Source organism: Pezoporus wallicus, unplaced genomic scaffold, assembly GCF_028554395.1.
Source record: "Pezoporus wallicus isolate ANWC-B61680 ecotype Strahan unplaced genomic scaffold, APGP_CSIRO_Pwel_v1 contig_8143, whole genome shotgun sequence".
In the NCBI taxonomy this organism is placed as follows: Eukaryota; Metazoa; Chordata; class Aves; order Psittaciformes; family Psittacidae; genus Pezoporus; species Pezoporus wallicus.
Window position 1 is genome coordinate 111,620 of NW_026636259.1, and position 16,217 is coordinate 127,836.

Here is a 16,217-nt window from a genome sequence, read left to right on the forward strand (position 1 = left end):
TGCTGCTTTATTAAATACATTTGAGAAGAAAACCCAATTTCCTTGCTTATGCCTAAGGCCCAATGTTTGATTTATCCTTTGTTTTCCTAGTAGCAATCACTTTACTTTCCACTTCTGTCTTTGGCGGCGCTAACATGAAATACTCAATGCCAAGCACAGTCGTGGCTCTGTCACTGCCTTTGAGGCGTCTTTGTGGAGTTGACTCCTTCAGCCCTTCACATTCCTGCGAGCAGGAGATCCTGACACGATCCCAGTGAGGGATCCGAAGTGGTTTTGGAGCGAGGGAAGACGAGGCGTGCTCTGGAGGGGAGAGGATGGTGCTTGGTTCCTGGGGGAGGGGGCAGTTTATCCCTTTACTTTTAGTTTGTTCTGTTTGCCTTACTCATGTCAAAGTGCAATAAGCTCTGAATTGTACCAGTAACTCTGGCAGGCTCCTCTCAGTGACCTCAGGTGGCTTTGTGGGGCAGGGGTGGGCTCTGAGGGGTTTTTAAGCGCTCTCACCAGGCACAAATAAAACAGATTTCATGTAGAATACTTAAACCGCATTTTAATCCGTGAGGCTCTTTGGGACCAGGATGGTTTCGTGGCATCTCCTCTCGCTGTTGCAGAAGTAGGCCCCAGTTGTAGTTCTTTGAGTTGCGAGTATTTTAACAGAGAATTCATGCACTGACTTCTGTTCCTGTTTGTCTGTTACGTCTCGAGGGATCCTTACACTTGAGGACAACCTGGGAATACGACACAGCACGCTTGTTCTTTCAGTTCCTGTTATCCAAGAGGCTTTCGAGCCGGTGACACTAATCGCAGTGGAAGCAGATTGTAACATTCCACCCTGCAATCCTTTTCTGATCCTCTGATTTCAGAGTGAGAGCTTTTACACAAAGCTTTCCTGATTAGTGGGGAAAAATGGGAGAAAAACAAGAAGCAGGAACTCCAGCTTGGATATTTCCACCTTTCCCTGCCCTTTTGCTTTCTGTCCTTCCAGTTTAATCCAAAGTGGAAGCATCCCTCAGCCTCGGGATAGACAAATCCTATCACGACCTTCCCACCTCGATGCGTGGTGAGTGTCTTTCATCAGCTTCAGCAGGAACCCCTCAACCTGCCAGCTCCATGAGGGGTTGTTGCTGGGCTGTTCGTCCATTGTAGGGTGATGGTTGGTTGGGGACCCCCTCTCTGCTCCACACTGGGGGTCCGGAGCCTGGTACCTCGCCTCGGGCTGGTTTGTCCATCCCCACTGCCCCGTTCTGCTGGGTTCATCCATCATCGTGCTCTTTCCTTTGGCAACACACACTTTGTAGGATGGGTTAGGTTATCTCGTTGTTTCTTTAAATGTGAGTTTGTGCCTTTTTTTGTCTCCTAAATCTTCCAATACAGGCATATTGGAAACGAAATCTAATAAAATACTAGACAGAGCTTTTTACGCCTCCTTCTCCTTTGTTTTGGGTGCTGATGGGGGGGGGCGGTACGCTAAACCCTCCAGAGTCCTCCCACACGCTTGGGGGCGCCACCGCCCTTCCGCCCTCCCGCCCTTGTCACGAGGGCCAATCGGCGCGGGGCGGTGCCGGCCGTGGGCGTGGCCTCTCTGAGGGGAGCCAGGAGGCCGCGGGCCGGGCCGGGAGAGCGGAGGCCGGGGCGCCCGGTGTCCCCTTCCCAGCGCCTCCCGGCCGGGTCCATGGGCATGGAACCGGAGCACCGCGCTGCCGTGAGGGAGCTGAGGTGAGCCGAGGGGTCGGTGGGAGGGGAGCTTGGGTGAGTACGGGGGGGAAAAGTCGCTAAATCGTTACGCAGTTAGGTCGGAATTAGCGAAACCTGTGTTTTTGCTCATTAAGAAGGAGTTTCGCTAATTGGCGGTGTTACATAGTCATCTGGAGTAAAGAAAAGCTGATCTGGTTTGAAAGCGTCGGGACTGGGAGGCTTACTGAGTATTGTTTGGGTCCTAGGGACTTGCCAGAGCCCTACTTAGGTTTAATGAGGGCATTAATGCGATTTAATTTAGCCGCTGTCTCAAATGTGTGGGTTTTGTGAGGAGAAAGGGGCTCGGATAACTCTTTGGCTATTGATTTTACGTTGTGTCTTCTCGTGGCGCCTCCTGAGGTGATAAGTTTCATCTGCTGAGGTGGTGGGTTGTGTGGTGTCCACCCCGTGAGCTTGGCTCTGTAAAGGATAATGTCTGTATTGGGAAAATAGAACACCAAACAGTACGAACATTTGCTCAAAGAGATTAAAATTCACCTTAATGCATTATTATTAACACGGGGACCCTAAAAGATTCTTAACTATTGAATCACGTCAGGAATCAGTGACACGAAACAGCAGTTCGCTTGTATTTAGGAATGTGTTGGTGGAGAGCATACCCGAGCCTGGGTTCTGGTGGTAGGGAAAGCTTCTGGAAGAGGTTGAGCCTTTTCCCTTTGGTAAAGGCTGCTCTTGTGGCACCAGTGAAACCTGGTGTTGTTGATGTTCCCTCCTTACCATGGGCAGTAATGCTGTGGCCTGGTGAAGCATCAGCAGACCTTTGGGATTGCATAATGCTGCAGGTTATTTGCTTTGCTTTGCATGGATATTCATGGTTTGGGTTGGAAAGGACCTGAAGATCATCCAGTTCCACCCGTCTGCCGTGGGCAGGGATACCTCACACTAAGCCGTGTCACCCAGGGCTCCCTCATGGTTCAGTCTTTCCTGCAGACATTATAACCTCCAGTGAAACAGAACTGTTAGGGATGTTCTTGACATTTGTACCAGTTAAACCTTTGGTATAAACTCTGTTGCTGCAGTTTCCCCCTGTTCATACCAGCGTGGATACTGGGTGCTTTGAGGAATACGATTTCTGTCAGTAATAAGCGATAACCTCAATATTATTTCAGTTTTGTTTAATCAGGTTATTGCCTTTACAGAAACAGTAAGTGTGGTGTTCCCAAGTGATACATCTCTGGCCGAACTAAATTTGCAGCATAAATACCTTTTCCTTCCTTTTTTCCCCCTAGAAATGTGTTTTAGGAGAACTTTTGGCTGACTTCAGTGTAGTCTTACAAAGAGAATCAATTGGTGAGAGAAATGATGGATCGCTTTAGGCTGGTGTGCAAGGTCATTTTCCATTGTGTCACCTTGAGCAGACTGTGGGATAAAAGCATGTCCGTAACAGTGGATGTATTGATGAGATTCACTATTTAACTATCATTTAATAGCTAACTATTCACTGATAATATAGGACCTTAAGATGGATGGGAAATTAACAACTTATTGTCTTTAAAGTCTGTCTGACCTGTAACAAGACTGACTGTAAAGTGAGTCCCCTTTTTAGAGGCTCTGATGTTGAAATTACCATCTTACGAAGAAACAACAAGTCAGAGAACGCATGAATGCTTCTGACAGTGCTGGAGGGGAGCAGCAGCTCTGCTTGGTGTTGGTCAGAACTGTGTGTTTGCGTGTTTGGGAGCTGGAGATTATATTTCTGGTAGTCTGCAGCTGGAGGCACATGATTGATTCAAATCAGCAATAAATTCTTTTAAATCTTGAGCTTATAGAATTAACCACCTTAAATCTATTACGAAGAAACAATTCCCTGTGTGAGGCAGGACGTGATTGCTGTTTTTGTACCAATCCAGTGAGTGTAGTGGTAACGCTACAGGCTTTTCCAGCCTTGCTGCATCTACACTTGTCCCGTTGCTTTAAAAGCATCTCACACGAGTGCAGACTTGATCCGGAAGACCCTGGGCTATCTACTTCTTATATACTTAGGATTTTAAGGAGCTGGTCCTTCAGAGTGTAGTTACTTTTGGAGCACATGGCATCCCCCAGCAGTGAAGATGCATGCCAAGATTCAGCAGCTCTGTCCCTATCCGATTTGGAGAGCCTGCACCACGTCCGCAGCCGGTCCGCCAGTTTCAGCAGCACAGGGTCCAGTGGCCGTTTGCAGCTCCGACAACGAGTAGCCCAGCTTATGGCTTGTGTAGAGGACATCAGCTCGGATGATGAAATTAATGAAGAAGTGTCCCGCACTCTGGATGAAGCTTTCCTTATCTGGGGGAAAAAGCTGAAGGATAAATGGCAGGAATTCAGGTTTTGTTCCCTCTACTTGGGTTTGTGGTGCTAGCTATTAAATAAATTTCTGACTGTTCAAAAGCGACAGAAGTTGTTGTTTCTGTAGCTAGATGCTCTGTGAGGAAATTAGATGCCCTTAGGGTTTAGTTTTAGCATTGGTTTTATGTGATTTTTCTTTGTAGACTACACTTAGTTACCTGGAATGTGGGTACAGCTTCTCCACCTCCTGATGTCAGTAGTTTACTTCAGCTCGATTCACTGGGCACAACTATGGATATGTATGTTATAGGGTAAGTGTATATTTATATTTGCATATATTAAAGAACTTGCTTTGTAAGTTTATTGCAATATTGCTCAATTTCAAACAGCTTTATGTGTGCTTTGGGGTGACTGTGCAATGTGAATCGCTGTCTGGGAGACAGTTTGACATTACTGCTAACAGAAGGTGAAGAGTAGAGTTAGTGACTTAGAACAGAGATGATTTATAGCAAGAAGAACTTTTCCTTTGTGCTGCTGTTCTGTGACAAAATATAGAATACCTTCTTTTCCAAACACAGTCTTTGGCTGCTGTTTTCTTTGTTGGCATGTGAAGGCATATTCATTTTGATATGAAAGTCGTCCAAAATTCAGCATGTTTAAAACATATTAGTTCAAGTTTATTAGGCACAAGTTGCCATCCTGCTTTACAAACTCTCTTGAGATTTTGGAACCTGGCAGTCAGGTTATTTATGATAACATCTTTTGAGTCTAGCATTGCCTTAAACTCTGTTTTCAGCTGTATATAAGCTGCTTTAACTTGCCTTTTCTCAGTGTTAGATGTGTTAGATTGTGGATGGGTTAAACTGCTTGTCAGAAACTGAACAGCAAGACATTTCTGAGTTATGCTGTTATAAGAGTTATGTGAGCCCTGTTAGGATGCTGTGGTCTGTGTTCTGGAAAGGCTGTATTAATGCTGTCAAAACCAAGTGATACAGCATGAGTAATCTTGATGTCTTCAGCTTACAGGAGGTAAACTCAAAAATCACAAATTTCCTGTCTGACTTGGCATTTGATGATCCGTGGAGCATTTTCCTCATGACTGTATTGTCTCCGTTGGGATATATCAAGGTAATTGTTGCCATCTCTTAAGTGTCACAGCAGTGAAGGAAAATGTCTTCCCCAGCTCCATATAGATGTGTTTTCCTGTCAAGCTCTCCATAAAAGATAAGTTGATGGTGTTTTTTGCAGGTGTCAATCACTTCCATGGTGCACATGTGTTAGAAGTGATTCTTCATCACACTTATTTTGTCTTGGTTTGTTGATAAAGGCAGTTTAATTTTTCTCTACTAATACTAGTGACCTTAATTTTAGCAGTAACAATTAGACATGGATTTTTAGTTCTCATTTGGAACAGTTGGGCAATTTTGGTGCTTTTGCAGCTCAGCTGACAAGCAGCAGGACGTTGCTCAGATACACTGGCAACAGCATGTGAAGTACTGCAGAACCTGTGATGAATAGAAAAATACCCCTGTCATAATATAAATACATTCTCGAGGAACAGAGTAATGAAGATGATTTAAAATGAAATACGATGTAACCTTACACTCAGCAGCACTCTGGTGGTTTAAATGACAAGATTTTTGGTAGTATCTGAGGCATGGGATCAGCTAGTGTAGTGGCTATTTTAATAATGCAAACAATAAACATAGGAGGATATCCTGAATTTCTCTAATATAGAGATATTAAAACCTTTTGAATGTTATATTGGTTTCCTAAAGCTGTATTTCGGGGTGATTTTGCTGAGATGACTGTATTACTGTATTATGGACTGCATGCCAATCAGACTGAGTAGTTGTGCCATTCTTTTAACTGTAATTAAACAAAACAAAGGACCCATTGGGATTTATAAAAAGAAAGAAAAAACCATTGTTCATTCTGGTGTAAGGCATCGCTGATAAACAGTCAAAATCTGGCTGTGGGCTGACATTCAGGCCCTGTGTACAGGCAATTGAGGAGAATTCCTCGTAGAATGCATGGTTGATTCTGAATTCCGATTTAGAAATGTGGTCCTTTGGACACACTGATGAAAGGATGCTGCCACCTAACGGTTTTCAGGAGGACTTGATCATCTCTTCACAATAAGGCAACTGTCAGGCCAGGTCAGAATCAACACAGGCAGTGAGGAGAGCTTCTGTTAGGACTTGTCTGGGAAGCTGGCAGAGGAGGAGAGGAGCAGTTACCCACTCTTTGCTGACCTGTGACAAGGTTGGGTGTAGAGGGTGTCATCCTTGGGGCATTCTGCCCCTTCAAAACAGGGTCTGTTTTCAGAGTGCTGTGTTGGCTGGTCAGTCAGTTCTTTCCCCATAAACAGAATCATGTCCCCTCTGTGGAAGCTCTTTGCTTAATTTGGCACTAAGTATTGGTGGGAAGAGCCCTGGTTCCAGCAGAGGAGGGATCCATTGTGTTTGGATGTTCAAGACCTACAGAGAAAAGAGGCTTCATATGAATCTTGAGAAATATGTGAGGCCTGGCCCACAGCAGAATGAAACGTAGCAAATAAAGGAACTGAAAGATCTTGGTATCTCCTGAGCATGATTATGGAAAGGAGAATACTGGTTGCTCCAAATGTCTGAACAGACACAAATATTTGTGCATTACCTAGTAACTGTGATCCATCATTTCAATATACTGCTTAGTATTTTGTTGGGTTCAAGGAAAATATTAACACAGATTCTGAACCCATTTAATTGCGTAGATGTGGCGGCAAAGAAAGGAGGAATTCTGTTTTAAATTGGGGCTGAGTTTCTGTACTTCCAGCGTTTGCATAGGCAGTGTTATTCTTAATCAGCTTTTATCCTAATGTAGTCTTTCTCTAAGTTCATCCAGCATAAAACTGAACTACAATTAATCTATTTCAGTGTCTGTATTTGAAACTGAATCATTATCATTAAAACAAACACTTAAAATGAATTTTGTCTTTCATGCCAGGACCATTGTAAAGTTCATACATTTTTAATGAAGAACAAGATTGTTTAGACTATTTCCACTCACACTACAAAAACACCCCAAACCACAAAAAACCCAAACAGTATCTTAAAACTTAAACATCTTTGGAACTGTTTGGTAAATCAGCTTTTACAGGCATTGCAGGCAGGAGTTACTGCTATTTGTAGCTTATGGGTTTTGCTAATGCCCAGAATTAAATGCTGTGCTTTTTAGGCATTTTAATGGCATTTAGAATGATGATTTTTCTGCTGAAGGATGTTTCAATTCAAAGAAGCTGTTGGAGGACTTGTAGGTGTTCCATTTATTATAGATGAAAAATCAAGGATTTGGTTCTTCCTGGACAGACAGAACGATAGAAACAGAAGATTGGTGAGGCAGAAGAAAGGTTCTTAAAGATGTTTGGGCAAATACATGTGTTTTGAGGTCCACTTCAGATTTGTAACATAATGTTGCAACTAATTACTCTCTCAACTGATTAGCTGAGAGATTCATCAGGACCATTTATAAACAAGTGTACCATAAGGATGTGTTCTCACAGCACAGTGCTGAAGCCAGGTTTGGTGAGGGAATTGCATAACTTCTGCTATGGCATTCTGCACCTAAAAGCTCTTATGAACTAATCCAAGGGATTCCAAATACCTCCCTGGAAGTGACCAGTCCCTCTTTTGTGTCTCTTCCAGCTCTCCTCCGTTCGCATGCAGGGATTGCTACTTCTGATCTTTGTGAAGCACGTCCACCTGCCTTTCATACGGGACCTTCATACCCAGTTCACACGCACAGGCCTCTATGGATACTGGGTGAGGAAGTGTCTGAGACTTGATTACCTGGTTCATTATGTGGTGTGTGCCTCTGCATGGTTTCATGGTGGGAAGGAGGATAGGTGGGTTACTTGAAAGTGAATACTGTTCAGCAGTGAGATTCACTTGTTTGAAGCTTGTGTGCAAGTGCACATGACAGATCATAATTTTACCAACTTAATAACTGATATGCAGCTTGTGTAGGAAGAGATTCAATTCATTTAAATCTAAGTAGCAAGACTGAAAGACGTATAGGTGGTGGTAATAGCTATGCTTGCAGGTATTGACTGTAGTTTCAGAGAACATTGTTCATCTTCCATGCCAGGGCAACAAAGGAGGAGTCACCATTCGCATGTCCCTCTATGGTCACACAGTTTGTTTCATGAACTGCCACTTGCCAGCTCACATGGAGAACACAGAGCAGCGGCTGGATGACTTTGAGAAAATTCTGGAAATGCAGTTTGAAGGAGAGAATATTCCAAGTGCCTTGGAACATGAGTGAGTTGTTCAGACCCTCTTCTGGCTGTAGTGGTTTTATCTGTTCTAGGGTAAACTCGTGCACTGAGGAGTTTGGAGTTTTCATCCATCATTTTTGGTTTGAATGTCTTTTCAGCCTTGACCCTGAATCCTGTGTGGAAAAGGTAACCTGAAAGGTGGAGGTCTATTTTGCAAGACTGTTCTCTTCCAGTCTTGAATTGCATTAAATCTGTTGGTTATGTACTGCACATGTTTTGTGCTAGAGAGCTTCAGAAGCTAAAGCCCATTTATACCAAAAATCCTGAAGCTTGCTATGAAATGTTTATCTTCCTCCATTCTTTTCAAAAAAATTGAAAAAACAGCTTTCCTGTTGTTTGCAACATTGCTGATAATACACTCCAGTGCTTTGGAGTAATTTTTTTTCCTAACAACTATAGAACACCCAAGATGTATCCCTGCTTTCCCAAGGCACTAAACCAGAGCTCTTGAGTTAGTGCATTAACATAACCAACTGCTGCAAAGGTTGAGAGTTTTGTGAATGACTTTACCTACTGTTAAAACTTAATTCTAGCTCTGGTGGAGATGTAAGTCATTAGGAGAAGTTAATTTTCAGGCAGTAATGAGCAAGCAGCAAGAATCAAGTGATCTATTTTGTATTTCAATTCCCTTAAGTTTTTGTTTAGCAGCAGGTGATCACTGTGTGAGTTTATCTGTAGCTCCTTAATGTTTGTTGTTTAAGCTGTAGATTGAGTAGTGTAAGTGATTAGAGCACCTAATTAGAGTAATGGCACATATTGTATTGAATTCTTCTCTCCTGCTAATGGGTTCCTATAAATCTTCCGTGGGTTTTTGCCTTTCTTTTAAGTGTTCTCTTCTGGTTTGGAGATCTGAACTTCCGGATCGCGGATTATGGCATGCACTTTGTCCGGGAATCAATAAACAACAAGCGTTACAATCTGCTCTGGGAAAAGGACCAGGTACGATGTCTTAATGTGTTTGGGGGATTGGTTTGGTTTGTTTTTAATGCACACAAACACTGTAGTTAACATTACCTCTGGAGTTTCTAATTTCCATTAAAGAACACAAGTTCAGAGTACACATGAGGTGGAACAGATCTGGCTGTTCCCTCTCTCCCTTCTCAGGCATAACCCCCAATCAGTTGCAGTCCATTTCTGCTTTTCTTTAGTTTCCTACTTGTTTACAATGCTTGTGTTTGAAGTGTTCTTTGAACGTCATGGCTTGTGATTTGTTCCTCACCTTAACATCTTCTCCTTTTTTTACTTCTCCAAAGAATTATTTTTAAGAGAAGCTTATTCTGGAATTTGTTTTGAATAGAACTGCTACCAAACTTTTAAAGAGATCATGTCAGGAGTTCTGGCAGTAGCAAAGAGGCAATTCTGAATTTACCTTTCCATCTATATTATATTGACTGGCGTATTGGATTCTTGGAAGACGTTTTCTCATCTCCGTTCCCAGTTGCCCATTGAGCTCTGATTTTAAACATGATCTTTTAAAGTTACTTTTTCTTTCTGCAGTTAAATATGGCTAAAAAGAAGGAAGCGTTTCTTCAGGAATTCATAGAGGGTCCTCTGCACTTTAAACCCACCTACAAGTTTGACCTTTATTCGGATGTATATGACACAAGGTAAAAGCATAGCAGATGAGTTTAGACATGGAATATTAGAGTGAATGTGGTGCTTGGCCAAATACCACTTTAGTAATGAGTGTACTGGTTAACTGGGGCTATGAAGCAGTTCTGTTAGGCTCATTCAGTGCCACATCAGAAGAAATGAGTATTTCTGGCTGAAGAAGCCTGAGTCTGCTGGTTGCATGAGGGAAGTGGTGAAACAACCCAGCTTTCTTTTTGGAAAGACTGGATTAATAGAATAAACCAGTGTTTGTTTAAGCCACTTCCTTTTTGCTTGTTAATACTAAAAGTGCCCACTGGTGTCAGAAATGAGCAAGGGGAAGAGAGAACTGGCTGCAATTTTCGTTTAAGCATTTCATTTGACAACAAGTTAATGTAAATATGTCTTTATAAATTATTTTAAGTTGAAAGCTGGTTAAGTTTCCAAAGTTTTTCTCTGACACTAAAATCTGTTGTAAAGTATTAGTCTTTATGTTTCAACAGAAGGATAAGTTCCTGTCCAAACAGGGGGTTTGTACTGATCTTTTTCTTTACTTCCAGAGAGCAGAAGTCCCTCTTTTGGTTTAAGTAAGAAGAGAACTTTCTGGATTTCATAGATCAGTAAATATTTCAAAATCAAAGCAATGCTCCTTCCTGGGCTTTTGATTTGATTTTTGTGAAATATTTGAAAATCAGATGACAGCTGATTTTCTTCAGGGATGTTCTGAACCTGTCTGGAAGCTGCAGTGTTATCTCCTCTGCTGTTGCACTTAACATTGGAAGCTTATTCATTTGGATCCAAAGACATTTTACACTGTAATTGAGTGTGAAGAGATATAATGGAACCAGCAGTAAATCCAGTTAACACAAAATACTTATAATAATCCAAACCTAAACATTCTAAGGATGATTCCTAGAGCCATAGCCTGTATTGGCTCAGTTAAAGAACAAAAAACATGCTTGTGCATACTGTGTGCATTCTACTGTTCTTCAAGCAGGTTGGATGGGGGTGCTCAGTAGGTGTCAAGGCGAGCTCCTTAAAAAGTGTGCATTGTATGAAGCACACAGCATTTTGTTATCTTCAGCGTGGATTTTGAGGGTTTGTTTCCCATCTATTACACCTTTTCTTCTCTAAAACAGTGAGTGTATTAGCTTAAGCTGTTGGTTTGGTATTTTCTTGCACAGCAGAGCAGACATCTGGCAGCTCAAAGATTTCTGTCGGTTTATAGAATTCCTGCAGTAAGTGGGATATGGCCCTTTAGTCATTTAAAATCTTTCCACCTTCTTAAAGGTGAGTCAGACTTGATATGGGAAGGGGTAAACCAAAAAGAACTAAATGGCATTTCCAGATTATGGTGATTCTGATAGATAATAAACTGACAGTTTTCCTTACACATCCTGATCATTAACTTCTATAATTCAATCCCATCCATTCTAATTGCTCTTCCATAGGGTATGATCTTTTCTCCATTTCAATTTGAAGTGATACGTCCATACAGAGAGTTGCTATTAAGTCTTCCTCCCACTACAGAAAGACCCAGGAAAGGCTCATGTCTTCTGTTGTTATGGTATAAAAGGAAACTCTGAGTTACAATTACAGTTTGATGTGTAGCACACTTGCAGGCTGCAGGCACAACTGTCTTGATGATAGAATTCTTCTTTTATGATGGGACAGCAGTAGCTTGCAAACTTGAAATGCAGGCTAGTACAATGTAGAGGAACTTGAAATACAGCAGTGATTAGTTCAAGCAACCTGAGCTTGCCTGTTTTTTGTTGTTATAAGAGCCTTGTTCTCTAATGTTTTGAGTAATTTTGAACATCATTCACACTCTTCCCACATCCTCCATAAGGTTATGCCTCTTTGCTCTAATAACTGCATTTGAAGCTTGGGGCAGTTGCTGCATTATCTCAGTGTTCTTGCATGGTTTTGTGGAGTGGTTTAGGAGAAAGTATCATTTCCTGTATGAAGCCGACTAACCCACTGAAATTCCCTTCTCCCCTTCATTTTACTCCTCTTTCAGAAACCTGTACAACTTATCTGTGGTAAAAGGAGTTGAGTTCAAATTGAGGAAACCTTGCTTGTAAAGTATATCGAACAGAGCTGTAAAATGAAGCCTGGATGTGATTCCCTTCTCTTATTAATATACATCTGACAATCTTTCAACTTTTGAGTAGATCTGTCTCAGTATTTTTAGCTTTTGGCAGCTGTTTTTCACTTCTCATTTTGCCTTTACCTTACACTCTTGCAGTGAGAAGAAAAGAAAGCCAGCGTGGACAGACAGAATCCTTTGGAGAGTGAAGAACCTCTGCCAGCATGCACCGAAAGGCAGCGAATTCTCTGAGGAGCAGCAGACAATTTCTGTTACTTTGAATAATTATATCAGTCACATGAGCTATGGCATCAGCGATCACAAACCTGTTACAGGAACGTTTGGGCTTGAGGTGCTTTCCCACTTACGTCCTTAAGAAAACGTTGCTTTTACTCAGTGTTGCCTTACAGAAGCTGGGTTTAAGTCAATCTCTGTTTCATTCTGATTACAGTGAAGGCAGCAAATGGCTTTCAGGTTATTTCCATTCAGTTCAGGGTCCCACAGCAGATGTGGCAGAGAATAACTTGAAAAGAATAACAGAAAGCATGACAAACATGACTCACTTGAAGCTCTCTTCTGTCTAGTTGAAGCCTCTTGTATCAGAACCTTTGGTCACACTGAGTCCTGAGGGCGAGTGGAGCGCGGAACACGATGTTCTCATCAACTATTCTGCAGTGCCTGAATTCCCAAGCAGTGCTTGGGACTGGATTGGCCTCTTCAAGGTAATGTTACCTCTTCATGGCTCTTTAATGAAGATGGTGAATATGACTGGAGGAGGTTGATAGTCTTCTGTCACAACTTTGACTTTTCCAGATAACAGGTTTTTGTTTCCTTCAGCAGGCTTCTTCACAGGTTTCTGTCTTTCTTTGCAGGTAACTTTCAAGCATGTGAATGACTATGTTACTTATTCTTGGGTAGAAGATGATGAAATTTCTTCTAACAAAGATGGTAAACAAGTAAGCCAGTGGTATTTCTTTCTAATGTTGTTTCCCTTAGAGTAGTATTTAAGGTCTGTTTGTTCCATATCCCCTTTTGCAGGTTCTGTATCCTCTTTCCCAGGCAAAGCAAATTGGAAGTGATACTATTGTTTAAAATCCCTCTTCCTAATTCTTAGTAATTTCCAGGTAGTGTAGCACACCTTCTCAGGGGGGATCATGTTGCTTAAGGGAGTTTATGAAAAAGGAATTTATTGCTGTAGTGGCTTTTCATTGTATTAAAAACTTCTGTCTTTTTATATTTTGGTTTTTGCCACTGAAGTAAGTAACTGGCCATTCTTTTAATCTTTTAAAGTTACTTGATGTAGCCTAAACATTTATTATGTGATTTTCATTACAGTTGTAAGTATATAATGTTATGTTCATTATGCTCTTCCATGTGATACATTGCCACCAGGAGGCAGCTCATCTCCCTCCTTTCTGCCCGCGTGGCCTCGCTCCTTCCCCTCCAACAGCTCTAGGTTTCTTCTTGCTGAACCCAGTCAGCTCACTAACATGGGGAGGGATATTCCCTTCATGAGTTACTTCTGTCTTCGTCTTTCTTAGCTTATATTTAGCTTTACACTTGCTTATAAATAGTAAATACTGACTTTTGTGGTGTCCTGAGTAGCAGAAATTGCTTTTTTGTAAGCTTCCTCTGTGGAAGTTGCCCATTGCCTGTTCTTGCTCTTGTTGACAGGTTTACATGAGTGCTGCAGAAATACCAGATGCGGGAGGAGAATTCTTGCTTTGCTTTTATAGCAATAATCTGCAATCAGTAGTTGGTGTCAGCCAGCCTTTTCAGGTAATGTACTGGGAAGCTTTGCTTAATGTTGATGTGAGTTTTTTTTCGTGTGCAGCTGAACATAGGTGTTGGCAGCAGAAGTAATTGCAAAAAGGATATGTCCTGGCTAACATCCCATGAAAGAATTTGCTGATGTGCTAGAAGACTGAGTAACTATTATAACAATATGTTGTTGTAGTGAAATAAGAGGAGTTTCTCTCTGTCAGCTTTCATTATGGGAATTTCAGGCTCTGTCATGTTAGGTCCCTAGTTTCTGTAAAGATGAGAACTCACCTTAGCTTAAATGCTGACAAGTTTCTGACAGGCTGTTTGCTCCTTGTGCTCTGTTCTGTGGTAGTTTTGCACAGAAATGTTTCCTATGTATTCAGTGAAACTCCATTACCTTGGGGGATACAGTAATGAAAGTTCCTGGTATATCTCAGTGCTGCTGTTCATATTTTTCTTTCTGCATTGGTGAGAAACATCCCAGAGACCAGTATTTCTGTTTTCTCTGAGCTTAATATCTGCCACACACTCTGCAGGATGGCTGTCAGTTGTATGTGGATACGACACACCATCTGCCTTTCTTTTTGCGTGACACTTAATGCTTTGATACCAGTGTAGTGGTATCAGGTTTTATTTTCCTAATTCCATAATTGCTGCTTAGATGCATCACTTTTAATTTCCTCAGTTTCTAGCAAGTGTGTAAGACATCTTTCTCTAATGGTGTATTGTTAGTATAGGGCAGCACAGTGTTTCTGAACGTGTTAATTTGATTTTTAACTGCTTTGTTCCAGATTCAGCCTAACAGAACATTAATAGGAAAGGAGCTGCCACAGGAAGACGACAGTTGGATGCAGAGACCTGACAATCTGGAATCACACGACGAGTTCTGAAGCAGAAAGGGCATTTAGTGGTCCCGATTCAGGAGTCAGATGATTCTTTATGTCTTAGTAAGAATAAAAGCTTATAATCAGAAGATGGAGTAAGACAGTGCAAGTAAGACAGGTAGGATTGTTCCGAAACTTTGTAAGCTCATAGGAGATAATTTATTGCAGAAACAGGTATTTTTATTGGTATGGAGAGAGTAACTCTCTTGCACTGGAAAAGAACCATAGAAGTAGTACCTGCTGAATGCTGTATGTTTTAAGATGATAGACATTTCTAGTACAAGGATTTAAGCTAAGGAAGTTGTGATCTGTATTAGATTTTTGGGCTTGCTTCTTTTTTTTAGAGGATATTTTATTTATGACACAATAGTTACTATACTGTAACCCCTCAATTGTTGATTTCCAGATCTCGAGTTTAAATGAAGTTATTTAAGAAGTTATTTATTAGATAGAGCAGGTTTTACAGTTTTATTTGCCTTTCAAACATTAGCTGGTTGCCTTTGGGGAAACACATGTAGCAACAGGTCACATGAAAACAACATCTTTGGAGTGTTTAAAGTCTCTTTTGGTGGTAGATCCCATTTCTCCATGCCTTACTGATAGCAGTTTGTAGGATTTTCCAATTCTCAGTTTTCCAAATTGAGATACATTTATCAAAATGCACATTTCCTGCTTTTTTATAAAGCAAATTAGCAATTTGCTTATCACATTTCTCCCTCTGATTTAAGAGAAGTAAAATAACCAGGATCCCACGGTTTCTGACACCAGGTGAGCAGAGCAGAGCTCCTGAAGCACTGAGTGGCAGAGCTCATGGTTTTAACCCCAACTGGTTTTTGTTGTCGTAGTGAGTTTGAAAACATAAAGTCAAATTTAAGTCCTTCCCTGGTACCATCCTGCCATATCATTGCTACTCTTGCTACAGAGATGATGTGATTGTAAATGGGGAATTTCTGTGGAACAGATTCTTTCTCATGGCATCATCTCTGCTATGAAAATTGTAAATCTCTACAATTTATAGCAATATAGGACCTGAAAAATTCCTGTTTTTCTAGAGGTGCTTAAACCTTTAATGTATCCTCCCACTGGAGGGTGGAGGTGGACTAAGAAACATTACATACCTTTAAAAACCTGAAAGGTAGGTAGTTATCTTCAGAAATGGTTTTGTTTCTTGATGAGGAAATGGAGATCTTTGGAAAGGATTGGAAGAGACACCAACACTCCACAGAATCTCAGAGTGCAGTGCTGGAAAAGAGCACTTGTGAGTCTCCCATGTTGTAGATACACAACCTCAAGCTACCTACCACGTGTGGTACGTAAAGTTACTAAACTCTCTTCCGTTGCTTATGGATGGAAGAGAGAAAGTTTGGCTCACATGGAAGAGCAAAGCAAAGGATGTTGTTGTACTTACGCTGGAATATTGCTTCAGAACCCAGTGGATTCCTTTGTGCTCTTTTCCTCAAAGCCTTAGTTTTTACAGGATTCTTTTGAGATCAGAAGTTAACACCTTGAGGTGACGTTTGGTTTGCAGTTACTTGCTTACAGTATTCACTGTATA

The 16,217-nt window shown here is 41.4% G+C and overlaps 1 protein-coding gene across 6 annotated transcripts; it reads left to right on the forward strand.

The window, feature by feature from the left end:
- The first annotated feature begins 1,582 nt into the window (after positions 1-1,582).
- On the forward strand, positions 1,583-14,751 carry INPP5K (inositol polyphosphate-5-phosphatase K). 6 transcript variants are annotated; one of them, XM_057399490.1, is made up of 14 exons: positions 1,596-1,713; positions 3,736-4,056; positions 4,221-4,328; positions 5,037-5,145; positions 7,704-7,820; positions 8,146-8,318; positions 9,163-9,274; positions 9,833-9,942; positions 10,486-10,512; positions 12,174-12,366; positions 12,599-12,736; positions 12,887-12,962; positions 13,689-13,793; positions 14,570-14,751. In XM_057399490.1, exons 2-13 carry the CDS (start codon positions 3,782-3,784, stop codon positions 13,748-13,750), a joined length of 1,500 nt encoding a protein of 499 aa, XP_057255473.1. In that variant the 5' UTR covers positions 1,596-1,713; positions 3,736-3,781; the 3' UTR covers positions 13,751-13,793; positions 14,570-14,751. The 6 variants fall into 6 exon arrangements, with proteins under 6 accessions (XP_057255474.1, XP_057255475.1, XP_057255473.1 ...); XM_057399487.1 differs by having other exon boundaries at positions 1,598-1,713; positions 12,887-12,970; XM_057399491.1 differs by lacking the exon at positions 3,736-4,056 and having other exon boundaries at positions 1,583-1,713; positions 12,887-12,970.
- Positions 14,752-16,217: the final 1,466 nt, after the last annotated feature.

Excerpts from the sequence above, each read along its gene's own strand:
- INPP5K (XM_057399487.1), top strand. The coding sequence starts at position 3,782 with ATGGCATCCCCCAGCAGTGAAGATGCATGCCAAGATTCAGCAGCTCTG. Across the intron at positions 4,057-4,220 it reads GATAAATGGCAGGAATTCAG|ACTACACTTAGTTACCTGGA; the intron begins GTTTTGTTCCCT and ends TTTTCTTTGTAG. Across the intron at positions 12,367-12,598 it reads CAGGAACGTTTGGGCTTGAG|TTGAAGCCTCTTGTATCAGA; the intron begins GTGCTTTCCCAC and ends TCTTCTGTCTAG.